This window comes from Scyliorhinus canicula, chromosome 4 (assembly GCF_902713615.1).
Source record: "Scyliorhinus canicula chromosome 4, sScyCan1.1, whole genome shotgun sequence".
Lineage (NCBI taxonomy): Eukaryota > Metazoa > Chordata > Chondrichthyes > Carcharhiniformes > Scyliorhinidae > Scyliorhinus > Scyliorhinus canicula.
Window position 1 is genome coordinate 109,598,038 of NC_052149.1, and position 14,873 is coordinate 109,612,910.

The window sequence follows — 14,873 nt, forward strand, 5'->3', positions numbered from 1 at the left end:
TTCCTCCCCGTATCCCATGATCCATTTAGCCCTAAGAGCTACATTTAATTTCTTCTTGAAATTCCACAATGTTTTGGCCTCAACTACTTTCTGTGGTAGTGAATTCCACAGATTCACAACTCTCGCTGGGCAAAGAGATTTGTCCTCACCTCCGCCCTAAAAACTTTCCCCTTATCCTCAAAGTATAACTCCTAGTTCTGGAAGCCCCCACCATTGGGAACATTCTTTCCGAATCTACCCTGCCTAATACTGTTAGAATTTTATAAGTTACCCTCTCGTGCTTCTAAACTCCAATGCAGATAATCCTAACCGATGTAGTCTCTCCTTATGTGACAGTCCCGCCATCCCAGGAATCAGCCTGGTAAACCTTTGCTGCACTCCCTTCATAGCAAGAACATTGTTCCTCAGAAAGGGACACCAAAACTGCACACAATACTCCAGGTGTGGCCTCACCAATGCCCTATACAATTGCAGTAAAACATCCTTATTCCGATAATCAAATCCTCTGGCTGTGAAGGCCAATATTTACCTTTTTTACTGTCTGCTGTACCTGGGCACTTACTTTCTGCGATAGATGCATGGGGACACCAAGGTCTCGCTGAGTATCCACCTCTCTCAATTTACACCCAATAGTAATCAAATTATAATCTGCCTTCCTACTTTTACGACCGAAGCGGATAACCTCACATTTATCCACATTATACTGCATCTGACATGCATGTGCCCACACACTCAGCCTGTCCAAATCCTGCTCAAGCATCTCCGCATCCTCTTCACAACTCACCCTCCCACCCACCTTTGTACTATCTGCAAATTTGGAGATAATACAAATTAGTTCCTCGTCCAGATCATTCATATATAATGTGAACAGTGGGGTCCTAGCATAGATTACTGCAGTACCCCACTAGTCACTGCCTGCCAATCGAGAAAAAGACTCATTTATTTCAACCCATTGCTTCCTATCTGTCAACCAGCTTTCTATCCATCTCAAGACAACACCCGCCGCAATACCATGCACTTTAACTTTACATTGGATGTTTATATATCCAAGGATTCTATGGGAAGCAAGAGGTGAAATTGCAGAGCCGTTGCCTATGATCTTTTTGTCCTCACTGTCAACAGGGGTGGTACCAGGGGATTAGAGAGTGGTGAATGTCCTGCCCCTGTTCAAAAAAGGGACTAGGGTTAACCCTGTTAATTACAGGCCAGTTAGTCTTACTTTGGTGGTAGGAAAAGTAATGGAAAGGGTACTGAGGGATAGGATTTCTGAGCATCTGGAAAGACACTGCTTAATTAGGGATAGTCAACACGGATTTGTGAGGGGTAGGTCTTACCTTACAAGTCTTATTGAATTCTTTGAGCAGGTGATCAAGCACGTGGATGAAGGTGAAGCAGTGGATGTAGTGCACATGGATTTTAGTAAGGCATTTGATAAGGTTCCCCATGGTAGGCTTATGCAGAAAGTAAGGAGGCATGGGATAGTGGGAAATTCGGCCAGTTGGATAATGAACTGGCTAACCAATAGAAGTCAGAGAGTGGTGGTGGATGGCAAATATTCAGCCTGGAGCCCAGTTACCAGTGGCATACCGCAGGGATCAGTTCTGGGTCCTCTGCTGTTTGTGATTTTCATTAATGACTTGGATGAGGGAGTTGAAGGGTGGGTCAGTAAATTTGCAGACAATATGAATATTGGTGGAGTTGTGGATAGTGAGGAGGACTGTTGTCGGCTGCAAAGAGACATAGATAGGATGCAGAGCTGGGCTGAGAAGTGGCAGATGGAGTTTAACCCTGAAAAGTGTGAGGTTATCCATTTTGGAAGGACAAATATCAATGCGGAATACAGGTTTAACGGTAGGGTTCTTGGCAATGTGGAGGAGCAGAGAGATCTTGGGGTCTATGTTCATAGATCTTTGAAAGTTGCCACTCAAGTGGATAGAGCTGTGAAGAAGGCCTATGGTGTGCTAGCGTTCATTAGCAGAGGGATTTAATTTAAGAGCCGTGAGGTGATGATGCAGCTGTACAAAACCTTGGTACGGCCACATTTGGAGCACTGTGTGCAGTTCTGGTCGCCTCATTTTAGGAAGGATGTGGAAGCTTTGGAAAAGGTGCAAAGGCGATTTACCAGGATGTTGCCTGGAATAGAGAGTAGCTCTTGCGAGGAAAGGTTGAGGGTGTTAGGCCTGTTCTCATTAGAACGGAGAAGGATGAGGAGCGACTTGATAGAGGTTTATAAGATGATCAGGGGAATAGATAGAGTAGACAGTCAGAGACTTTTTCTCCGGGTGGAACAAACCATTACAAGGGGTCATAAATTTAAGGTGAATGATGGAAGATATAGGGGGGATATCAGAGATAGGTTCTTTACCTAGAGAGTAGAGGGGGTATGGAATGCACTGCCTGTGGAAGTAGTTCAGTTGAAAACATTAGGGACCTTCAAGCGGCTATTGGATAGGTACATGGATTACGGTAGAATGATGGGGTGTAGATTAATTTGTTCTTAATCTAGGACAAAAGTTCGGCACAACATCGTGGGTCGAAGGGCCTGTTCTGTGCTGTATTTTTCTATGTTCTATAGTAATCTGCTATTTGAGACCTTGTTGAAAGCCTTCTAAATTCAGAATAAACAACATCCACTGGTTCTCCCTGGCCAACTCTACTGGTTACACCTTCAAACAATTCTAGCAGATTTGTCAAGCATGATTTCCCTCTCATAAATCCATGCTGACTTTGTCTAATTGTACCACTGCTTTCCAAATGTTGTGTCATGAAATTCTTGATAATGTACTCCAGCAAGTTCCCTACTACCGACTTTAAGCTCACAGGTCAACCTCCCTTTTTGAAAATCAGGGTTATATTAGTTGCCCTACAATCTGTAGGAACCATTCCAGAGTCCAAAGAATTTGGGAAAATGACCACCGATGGATCTACTACTTCTGGGGCCACTTCCTCAAGTACTCTGGGATGAAGTTATTACACGCTGGAGATTTATCCGCCTTCTATCCCATTAATTTCCCCAAGCCAGATCTTTACTAATACTAATTTCTTCAGGTCCTCACTGAAACTTGTGTTTCTCTTGACTTCCGGTACATTATTCATGACTTCCTTTTAAAGACAGAGGCAAAGTACGAATTTAACTCCTCAGCCATTTCTTTGTTCCCCGTTATGAATTCCCCCGTTTCTGACTTTTTCTTCTCTTTACATACCGACCGATATTTTTGTAGTCTGTGTTTATGTTGCCCGCTAGCTTACTGAATTTTCCCCTTCTTAATCAGTCCCATGTCTGCCTTTGCTGATTTTAAACTGTTCCCAATCCTCAAGTCTATTTCTTTTTCTTGCTAATTTGTGTGCCTCTTCTTTGAATCTAATACTATCACTAATTTCCCTTGTAAGCCGTGGCTTGGCCATAATTCACTTTCTACCCTTGCGCCAAACAGGAAAAAACAACTTTTGGAGTTCACCTATTCGATCCTTCATTGCCTGTCCACTGTTCTCCCTTTCAGTTATGTTACTCAGTCCATCTTTGCCAACTCATGCCTCATACTATCATAGTTACCTTCCTGAATCTCAATAAAGAATTCTATCATATTATAGTCACTCATCCCTAAGGGTTCTCTCACAACTAGATTACTAACTAATCCTGTCTCATTGCACAACACCCAGTCCAAGATGGCCTGTTTCCTTGTTGGTTCCTCAATGTATTGGTCCAGAAAACCATCCCGTATACATTGCAGAAATCCCCCCTCTATTGTACTATGACTAATTTGACTCACCCAATCTACATACAGATTAAAGTTACCCATAATCACAGATGTTCCTTTATCACATGCATCTCTGATTTCCCATCTAACGCTATTCCCAACATTACCAGCAGTTTGATGGTCTAGATACAAATGATATACCTACAAATTTATTTTGCCCCTTGGTGTTTTTCTTCCTAACTCCCAATGTTTTTTACGAATGTTGTTGGTACTGATGTATACCACAACCACTAGTTGTTCATGTTCCTCCTCCAGAATGCCCTGTAACCGCTCCAAGACATCCTTGACCCGAGCAGCAGGGAGGCAACATACCATCCTGGAGTCTCGTTTGTGGCCACACAAATATCTATCTATTTTCCTTACAATTGAATCCTCTATAACTATTGCATTCCCACACTTTTTTACTCTTCCAGTCTGCAGCAGAACCAACTGTGGTGCAACGTATTTGGCTGTTGCTGATTTCCCCTGAGTCATTCCCCTCAACAGTATCCAAAGCAGTACATTGGAGGGTTGGCAGTATTAATGGGTTAACGTACTGTCCTTCAATTTCAAGGACCATGAATCCTGTGTCCAGAGCCCTGTGGACTGAATATCTCTTGTGTCTGGTATGAAGATTGAGGAACCTACTTAGTTCCTGCTAGGTATGGATTCTCGGATATAAAATTGCCAATTTACCATAAATTGACACAAAATTGGCAGCTTTATGTAGACTGTAAAGCTGGAAGAAATGGAAGATTTGCACTGGCAATATGGGGCATACTTTTCTTTGCAGAATATTAATGGTCTGTTTTTCTGCTCTATATCTGCTTGATGTTTACTCAAGGTGTCCAACATAGAATTCCATTTCCTAGACCATTGATGTACAAGTTTTCATCCCCTTGAAAATTGGGTTGTGAGAAAAGAGAAATCTTCAGATGTATTGTTTAAAAGGCAGAACCAACGTAGTATTATCTTTATGCCACAGAATCACTAACAGCGTGGCTCGTTGACTCTTTGTTAATTCTGTGTGCAGAAGTGCTATTTGTTTCAGTATTTTGTTCCGTAAACGTGGCAACTTTGTTTTTCAATTAGCCAGCCATAGGATCTTTGGTGGAACCTTTTAAAAGAATGCAGTGACTTGTTTATAATGTGCTAAGTGACGATGCGCAGTGACATTTAGAGACTGCTTTATAGCACTCTTTTTCACTTTGTTTGAACCCTTGGTAGGTGGAAGAAAATACAATTTATCACATCACAGCTCAGACAGCAAATCACTGGTCAAAAGTATTGAACATTAAGTATGTTAATGAATATTGATACATTTTCAATAATTACAAACTGAATGTCAAAACCAACAAAAGATTTTTGTTTGCGTCTGGGCTAATCCTTAAAACATAGTTTGTTTTAATAACATGACGTTAATTAGCATGTAATTTCCTTACTGAGCCTACTACATACTGAACCTTGTTATTCACTGGATTCATACTGTCTGGCTGTCATTCAGCCAGGATATGGCTTGACATTTATTTGAAGCTATCCCTGAATAAAGGAAATTAAAAGTTGTATTTTTCTGAACTACATTTGAGAGGCAACCATTCACAAGTTTTCGATCTGCATTTTCCTGCGCACATAACACCTGCAGACGAAACCGGGAGTGCAAAAAGCCCAAGATTCTGAGTAATTGAGTGGAACAACCTGACTGGGTTGTTAGGATTGAGTTCACGTTCCCCAGTATTTACATTAGAACTGGAGCTTTAATTGTTCAATAGACCACATTTATTGTTTGATAGACTGCACACATATATAAAGGGATACACATGGCACTGAGAAGTTCGAGAAGAAGTGATTGTCAAACACAATAAAATTGAAATTCAATTGAAGACTTGCTTTCCAGTTTTTATTACAGAGATACCATCGGAACTAAACAATGGTAGCAGAGCATGGTTCCTTCGAGTAAGGCTGGTGGCACGAGGTTTTGAAGAAAACCTGGGTGACCAAGATTTAAGGGTAGATTCCACCTACGGCAGGAAATGTTATTTTGAAGATGTTCCTGGCTCTGTTAGCCACAAATGCTTGAGAATGCAAGTCAATAGATATTAAAGCTGCCTTCTTACAGGGACATCAGTTTCCAAGAGAGATTTGTCTTTGTCCTATGAAAGAGGCAACAATCACAGAAAGGGTACTCTGGAAGTTGAATAAATGTGCATACGGGTTGAATGACTCCTCCAGGGTTTGTTATTTCACCGCTAGATCAGTTTTATTAAAGTTGGGCAGCCTTCGGTTGAAAGCAGACTCTGTGAAGTTTTGTTGGCACAATGGAGGGAAACTTTTGAGCACCTTCATGATGCATACAGATGATTTTTTTGTGTGGGCGTAGCGAATTTGAAAATACTGTTAATTAACCGACTTAGAACGGAGTTCAAGATTGGAAGTCAGGCTTCTGCTGCATTCAGATGCATTGGGTTACAGATCGGGCAATAGTGGTAGGCATGTCACTCTACGTCAGCAGCCTTACTTAGAGAATATTAACCCCATAGCAATTACTTGCGGTAGGGCCTCACAAAAGAATACGGTGGCTTCTGAAATGGAAAAAGAGGAACTTAGATGTTTAATTCGGCAGCTGAATTGGTTAGCTAGATAGACAAGAGTGGAAGCCAGTTTTGATGTTTTAGAACTATGCACTGGGGGGGCGGGGCGACACGGTGGCTCAGTGATTAGCACTGCTGCCTCATGGCGCCGAGAACCCGGGTTCGATCCTGGCCTGGGTCACTGTCTGTGTGGAGTTTGCACATTCTTCCTGTGTCTATGTGAGTCTCACCTTCACAACTCAAAGATATGCAAGGTAGGTGGATTGGCAACGCTAAATTGCCCCTTAATTTAAAGAAATGTAAAAAGAAACTAAGCACTAAAATAAATGATCCCAAAGATGAAGGAATTGTTCGAACAAAACAAAATTGGAAAATTGTGTTTTGAAATTCCCCTCTTAGTGATGTACCTTATCCTAATCTCTGTGATGGCTTTTTGAGTGTGGGAGGATTTATAATTTTTCTCCTGGGGAGGAAGGTAAATGTTGCCCTTTGGCATGGGTAAGTAAAAAGATAAGTGTGGTTAAAATAAAGTACATTGTCAGTGGAGACACATGCCCCAGTGGAGGCAGTAGAGATAGCATTTTTTAATATCCAAGATCCTGAGTGAAATTTTGAATAGAACAGACTTTTGGGAACAGTACCTACAGAATGCTGCATAGACAGCAAGTCCTTTTTGGGAGAATGTCCACTCAATGAAAAGAGTCTATGAAAAGAGACTACACAGAGGTTCCTGATGGTGTGGATGTCCAGAAATATGGGTCATAGTTTGAGGATAAAGGGTAAACCTTTTAGGACGGAGGCGACGAGAAATTTCTTCCCCCCCAGAGAGTGGTGAATCTGTGGATTCTGGTTTAGCTCACTGGGCTAAATTGCTGGCTTTTAAAGCAGACCAAGCAGGCCAGCAGCACGGTTCGATTCCCGTACCAGCCTCCCCGGACAGGCGCCGGAATGTGGCGACTAGGGGCTTTTCACAGTAACTTAATTGAAGCCTACTCGTGACAATAAGCTATTTTCATTTTTCATTTTTCACAGAAAGTAGTTGAGGCCAAAACATTGTGTAGTCTCAGGAAGGAATCAGATATAGCTCTTGGGGCCTAAGGGATATGAGGGGTAAGGTCTGATCTGGATATTAGACTTGATGATCAGCCATCATCACAATGAATGGTGGAGCAGTTCTGAATGGCCAATTGGCTGCCTCCTGCTTCTATTTTCTATGTACGTTTCATTGTATGAATTGACAAAGCGAGCCCAAAACAGATGCTAGAGAACAGGGAGATTGACAAGACCAAGTGGGTTGGTAGCAGTTACCAATTATCTGAATGCCAATTGAAATAAGGGGCTAGCTTAAAGAAGTTATTAGAACTTTTCCTCTAAGGAAGAGAATGTGAGGGTGGAGGAAAAAAAATTTTAAGAAGGGGAATCGGGTACATTTATTGTCGGGAAGAAAATATTTACATTTGTGTTTTGGTAATTTACGTAAAACTTAAAAGATTTTTTTTCTTTAGAGGGGGAATCTGTTGGGAAAGAGTTAATGTTCCCCAGTGCTTCAATTAGAATTGGAGCTTTAATTATTTAATGGACCACACTTATTGATTGTTGGGCTGCACATAATATTAAGGGAAAACATGTGGTACTGTGGAGTTAGAGGTGAAGTGATTGGGGAACACAAAATTGGAGTTGAAGAAGTCAAGACTTGCTTTCCAGCTTTTATTACAGCGATGCCATCGGAGCTTAGCAAGGTTGGTCACATCCAAAACCTTTTTTGATTGGCATCTATCCCAAGATATTGACAGTAATTGATATATATTGTGGTCTTCCTGAAGTAAATGCCTTCTCTCTTTGGCCCTGAGGTGTGTTGGTCCTGAATGCAAAGCCTGCAGAAACCATACACAATTTAATGAACAAATTTGAAAGATTCTTTGTGTACATGACAATCACAGCCAGTTCAACTAACATAGGTTGAGTAAAGGGAGAGGATATTTAAATAATTGGCAGATTTATCTTGAGTTGGTAGGCGAGGACAGCGCAGATGGTATTATATGCCTGGATTTTCAAAAATATTTTGTTGAAGTTCACCACTAATTATTAATAGCTATGTTAAGAAGTAGTGAAGTAAGGTTTAAGGTATAGCTCTGGATACATAAGTAGCTTAGAAACATGAAACCAAGAGTACCCCATAAATGAACACTTTCAAAGCTGAACAACGTTGAGTAGGACAATTCAGTGGCTAATACAGCTGTAGGACATCCATCGTTTTAACAATTATTGTGGATGAGGATATTGTGACCAAACCTCCAGGTAATCAAATTATACAAAAGAGCGAAACTGTCTATTCATGAGAAGTAGTAGATAATTAGATTCGGAAGGACTAGGGACTCGTTGGTAAATTGCCAGGTGCTGTTCAATATGGGTAAAGTGTAAATTAATTGGTAAAGAAGAAACAAACCAAAAGATGATCTCTATTAAATGGAACAGCTGTCTGTTGTGGATAAAAATCTAGGAGCCCAGCTTTGTAGACATGTCAAGTTGGGTAACAATAGAGAATATGAATATAAAGTGTTTTTATTGTTACCAGTTAAGGAGCTGGTCAAGTGCCATCTGTGGTATTGTGTGCAATTTTAGTCACCTGGGGACAGGGGGTGCCCACTCAGGAGGTAGCTGATGACACCAGTACTATAGCTGAGATTCGCAATAGCTAATCTCAAGGCCGAGCAGGCGATTGGACTGCTGAAGATATGGTTCCAGTGCCTGGACCAAATCAGGGAGGCATCCCAATACTGCACCCAGAGGGTGTCTTGTATCATTGTGGAATGCTGTGCTCTCCACAACTTGGCACTGCAGCGGGAATACCAGCTGGGCCAGGAGGTGATAGAGATGTGGCGTTCCTCTTTGGATGAGGAGGCGATCGAGGAGGGTGGCAAAGTGCAACCCTCTGAGGAGGAGGATGAAAACCCTCGGGCAATGGCCAGGGCTTGCATGGACTGAAGAGCTGGGGTGCCCTCAAAGCTTCTTGGTTTGAGGACACGGTAGTACAATGGTTAGCATTGTTGCTTCGCAGCGCCAGGGTCTCTGGTTCGATTCCCGCTTGGGTCACTTGATGTGCAGAGTCTGCACGTTCTCCCTGTGTCTGCGTGGGTTTCCTCAGCTTGCTCCGGTTTACTCCCACAGTCCAAAGATGTGCAGATTAGGTGGATTGGCTGTGCTAAATTGCCCTTGGTGTCCAAAAAAAGGTTAGTTGGGGTTACTGGGTTACGGAGATAGGGTGGCCTTAGGTAGGGTGCCTTTTTCAAGGGCCGGTGAACACTCCATGGGCCGAATGGCCTCCTGCACTGTAAATTCTATGATTCTAATCATAGCAAGAACATTATTGTCCTCGAGAGGATAGAGAGACAATTATACTGGGCTCTGTGATAGCATTCTCATTTTCAAGTCCAAAAGTTATGGATTCAAATATTACTCCAGAGGTTGAGTACATAATGCAGGCTGACACTTAGCGTGGCACCAAAGGAGTTTTGCAGTGTCAGAGATAGTGTACTTTGGATAAGATGTTAATAAGAGACACCATCTGCCACCTTTAAGTGACAGGAAAAGATTCCAGAACGCTGGAAGAAGAGCAGGAGAGTTCTTATGGCCATCCTTTATCCTTCAATCAAGGTCACTAGAGGCAGATTATCTGGCCATTTATCTAATTGCTGCTTGTAGGATCTTACTGTGCAAAAAATGGCTGCTGAACGTTCTACACCACAGGGATGACTTGTCAAAGACAAATGTATTTGATTGGCTGTGAAGTGCATTTGGAATTACCCGGTCTTATGAAATGAAATGCAGGTTGTTCTTTAATTCTAGCCATCGAAAGTCTTCAGTCCTAAGGAGGTCTTGCTAAAATTGGGTTTGTGGTCATTGGAAATGAGAGAACTTTGTGATGATCCATTTCAAGTTTTCCAGATTGTGAAGAAGATTGGCTTGAGGGCACAGTTGAAAGTTAGAATTAGGAATGGAGCCTGAGAAAATACCCATCCTCAATAGAGCTCCCTTCTGTGCTGAGTGCTTTGGCTCACCAGTATAGTCCATATCATGAATGCAACAGCTATGAGGTTTACACCTACATCTTCTGACGCAATGGGTTCTGGGTGTTGCTACACCATTTACGTGGACTCCTTTTTTAGGATGGTGAAGAAAATATATGCTGCATGTCTTTCGTTGTATCTGTAATATTCATGGTCAGAAAAGATGTTTTTTTCCCATTCTGTTGCCCATGTGGAAGGAATTCCAGGGCTTCTGATTAATTTTTAACTACCACACTTTAAAAAGAAATGCACCTCAATATAGTTAAGTGAAATATATGTGAGGACCTCTCACAGTAATATGCGCAGCATGATAGAACAGTGGTTAGCACTGTTGCTTCACAGCGCCAGGGTCCCATGTTCGATTCCCGGCTTGGGCCACTTCTGCACGTTCTCCCCATGTCTGCTTGGGTTTCCTCCGGGTGCTCCGGTTTCTTCCCACAAGTCACGAAAGACATACAGTTAGGTGAATTGGACATTCTGAATTCTCCCTCTGTGTACCCGAACAGGAGCCAGAATGTGGCAACTAGGAGCTTTTCACAGTAACTTCATTGCAGTATTAATGTAAGCCTACTTCTGACAATAATAAGGATTATGATTATTATAATAGCAGAAAGACCAATTGGTGTATGGCTGAGTTACAGAGAATGTGGTAGTCCCAGGCTTGATCCGGCCTTTGTGTTGTATTAATTAGACTAAATTGTTAGATTGAATGGTTCACAGTTTATCCTGTTGGTCGTCATCCAGCTACTAACTGGAAATGCGCATTGACATCTTCGGTTACAGGCAGGAATGAATTTGGTGGTGCTGCATTTTCCCTTGGGGATCAGTTACCCGTTAAACACTCTTCTGTCAGTACATGTTAAGGCAACTAGTTTGGTGAGGCATCAGGCTCTGGTTGCTGCCTGTGGAACCTTAAGCGAAGACAAATTGTTCCTTTTAAAAGTGTTAAGAATAAGAAGGATGAAGTGTGGGATCAAGCACAAAACCTGGCTGTGTAATTTTCTATCCACTTTACACCACAAATCCGATAAAATTGTAATCACTGCATTTTCATAGGTGTTGTCATTAAAAAGGATTCTAGGTAGGTCTGCTGTATTGAAAATGAGCTAGTAACGAAACAATCGCCAACCTATAGATTTGTGCATTGAGATGAAGACCACATGTGCAGGTTAAGCTTGATGCACCAAATGTGTATTGCAATTTGCTTGACTTCAATGAAACTCAGTCGTTTTTAAGTACTGATATTGATGAAGCTGGAGTGAGGGAAATGTGTTCCCTCCCTTGGTTACATTTCAAGTCTTGACTCTGCTCCCCATCAAAAATGATAGACCATGAGATCTGTTTTACTTTCTTTAAATATGCATATCAAACGACTGAATGTGACATCACAGTAGCTCAGATAGATTTTGTTGTTCTATTTGTGGAATTGATGGTTTGTTGCAGATTGTGAAGTACAGCCATTGATGTAGTTTTGTGGTAATGCCAACATTTATCTAATTGTCATGAATGATTTTGGAGTTTCCATTGATAACATTACCATTGATGCAAAGTTACCAGAAGAGAAATACACTGAAGTAGCTGCATGTGCATCCTTCTTTTGCCCACAGACAACCCTAAAGGTCAGCTGATTTTCAAATGAACAGCACTGAGCTACATGTACCTGAATGTTTGTCAGATACAAAAGCCATCAATCAACACTGAAAACATCCATGTCGGCCAGATGACATATATATTCCTATCGTTAGCTTTTCGTCTCTTTCTTCATCTGTAAATGTTAAATATTCGTGCATTCTTCAAGTGTTATTTTTATGGTTTCTTTAATGCTGCCTTTTTGGCTCAAAAAGTATTATTTTTTAAATTTTCTCTCTGCTTATTGTGGAAGAGTTTCACTGCACCCTACTGCCTACCTCAGTCAGCTGTATTAGCTCTTGGTGGAGAGCAGCAGGTCCTGATCACAAACTAGCTGTCAGTGCCACAGGCTTGACTGATGGATCATTAGAAGCTAGGCTGTTTTATCTCCTTCCTGTCTGTTCCAGGAGAATTTGCTGCAGATTGGAGTGCTGATTTCATTTGCACTGTGGTTCAAATAAGGACAAAGAGTTTGGGCAAAGGTTATGGTGCCTGCTGTCCTATCCCAACAAAGTGATGAAGATGGAGAACATGTCTAACATGGAGATTTTAAGACTGTTTAATTCATTTGTCCACAGGTTGCATCTGACAGGGAGGGAGAAGATTTCATCTTAGAGATGATCTGTGGGCAGTGCACGTTGAAGCCGTTTGCGTAGAACTATGGGCTGTGCCTCAGCCAAGCATGTCTCTACTGTTCAAAATGAGGAGGAAGCACAGAAGGGAAAGAACTTCCAAAATGGCGATGTCTTTGGGGGTACGTACCAAGGGTGGCATAGGGAACATTAAAATGGCTGCCTTGATTGTATTAACCATTGACGGCAGACGGCGAGATCAAAATGGTTTACAGGAACAGAACTGAAATTAGCTAAATATTTGTGAGAAATTTAGCCAAAGTCAGAGAAATATAGAACTGCAGATGTTTTATTTTGATATATAACTTGTCTATTCAGTATTTTAAGTATTTTCCAGACCTTAATAGCTGCTGTTATGCTGGGTTATACCCTGCCTCTATAACCTACTTTAACAAGACGTGCTTTATATTAAAAGGGATGTTTTTATGTGGTTTCTCTGTTAAGATGGAGCAGCCAACCATTTATTCGTTATAAGACTGCTATATGATATGTGTTGTGAACTATGTTTTTTCAATCTCTGCAGGCCTTTCCTTTGAAATATTTTGCAGCAAAACATAAATATTTATCCTTTCATGCTGGCAAATTTTAAATGTCCAGAGCGCCCTTTCAATCAGCTGCCAAGCTGCTGCTTTTGCTCTATTGCTTCAAGTGTACAGTTTTCTGTGACTTTCTGCCAGGTTGAGACTGTGATTAACCCGCGAGATTAACCACTGACAAATGGATTTGCTGCCTTTGAAGATATGTATCAGACACAGCGGTTATTACTGAAGGGTGTTTCACCCAAAAATCTGGTGTTCCTGATGATTATTGCAGTTGTACTAGTTAGAAAATATTCATTCGGTCTTTGGAACAGTTAGCTATTGAAGAAAGTCAAGTGTATGTTACTTGTGTGAAACGGGAAGAAAAGTTTGCCTGATCTTTGTATGTTTATTACTTTTTGTTGCTTTTTACCATAAATCTGAATTGCTTGCTCCAGAGAGAATGGTGCTAGTAGTGTGATGAATGCACTGCCTTTGATCGGGGCAACTCGTTAACTCCAGGGTGGTGGCTGATCAGCATTGTAATTGGAGACTTTCAGCAATGTGCTGCTGATATCACAGCCTTAAAGAAGTCCATACAGTTTTGATATCTGTGAAATCTGCATGGGCATATTAAATTTGGTTTCTTTAAAATGTCTTTCCACATGCTGGAGAGGATATAAAATGCTGTTTGTTTTTTTTTTAAAGTCACTTCAAAGGTATTATTCGCCGTACAGAAGCTTTTTGCAAAGTAAAACTCGTAAAACATTTACAGCTTACTTTGTCCTTTAATTAGTAAAATCAAAGTGAAACATTGGTAATAGAATTGGTTACAGCCCAGGAAACCATCAGGTTAATTTATTAAATTTAATATCAATGTGGAAGGTACCTTTTGTTCTCTTGAATCAACATTTTCATCTTCTGGTTGGTATCCTCATCAGCTGTTGATGGAGCAATTGATGTACAAAGCCTTCAGGAAACTGTGTGTCAATGTGAATTCCCAAGTATGCAAATTGCAGCACAGGCACTAATTCAGGTTTAATATTTTTAAGTGTACTTTTGAAAGTGCAGCTGGATGACTGCCGCAACCCCAAAACACAGGGCGCGATCAGCGACCCCATTGTGGCCAGCACGGATCCGGGCACAAGATAAATGGCACGTGAGCCTCAAATCGGGCTCCCCCCCCCCCCCCCAAATCCCTTGTGATTTTAGTTTTTGTACCAGTCTGCCATGTGGGACCTTGTCAAACGCCTTACTATAGTCCATATACACTACATCCACAGCCCTTCCCTCATCAATTTTCTTTGTCACCTCTTCAGAAAACTCAAATCAAGTTGGTGAGACATGACCTTCCCTGCACAAAACCATGCTGCCTTTCACTAACTAGTCCATTTTCTTCCAAATGTGCATCCTGACCCTCAGTATCCTTTCCAAACATTTCCCCACCACTGATGTCAGGCTCACCAGCCTATAGTTTGCTGGATTGTCCCTGCTTTCCTTCTTAAACAAGGGAATAACATTGGCTATTCTCCAGTCCTCTGGAACCTCGCATGTGGTCAAAGAGGATGTGAAGATATCTGTTAAGGCCCGAGCTATTTCTCCCTTTGCCTCCCACAATAACTTGGGAAAGATCCCACCCAGTCCCGGTGACTTGTCTACCTTAATGCAATTTAGGATACTCAACACTTCCGCCATTTGTTAT

The 14,873-nt window shown here is 41.5% G+C and overlaps 1 protein-coding gene across 1 annotated transcript in view; it reads left to right on the forward strand.

The window, feature by feature from the left end:
* Positions 1-14,873, forward strand: part of acbd6 (acyl-CoA binding domain containing 6) — a 571,355-nt gene that overhangs the window by 65,042 nt on the left and 491,440 nt on the right. The window contains exon 2 of the mRNA XM_038794993.1: positions 12,600-12,775. Within this exon, the coding sequence (XP_038650921.1) occupies positions 12,682-12,775 (94 nt within the window). The 5' untranslated portion in view covers positions 12,600-12,681. The remainder of the gene's footprint in view (positions 1-12,599; positions 12,776-14,873) is intronic.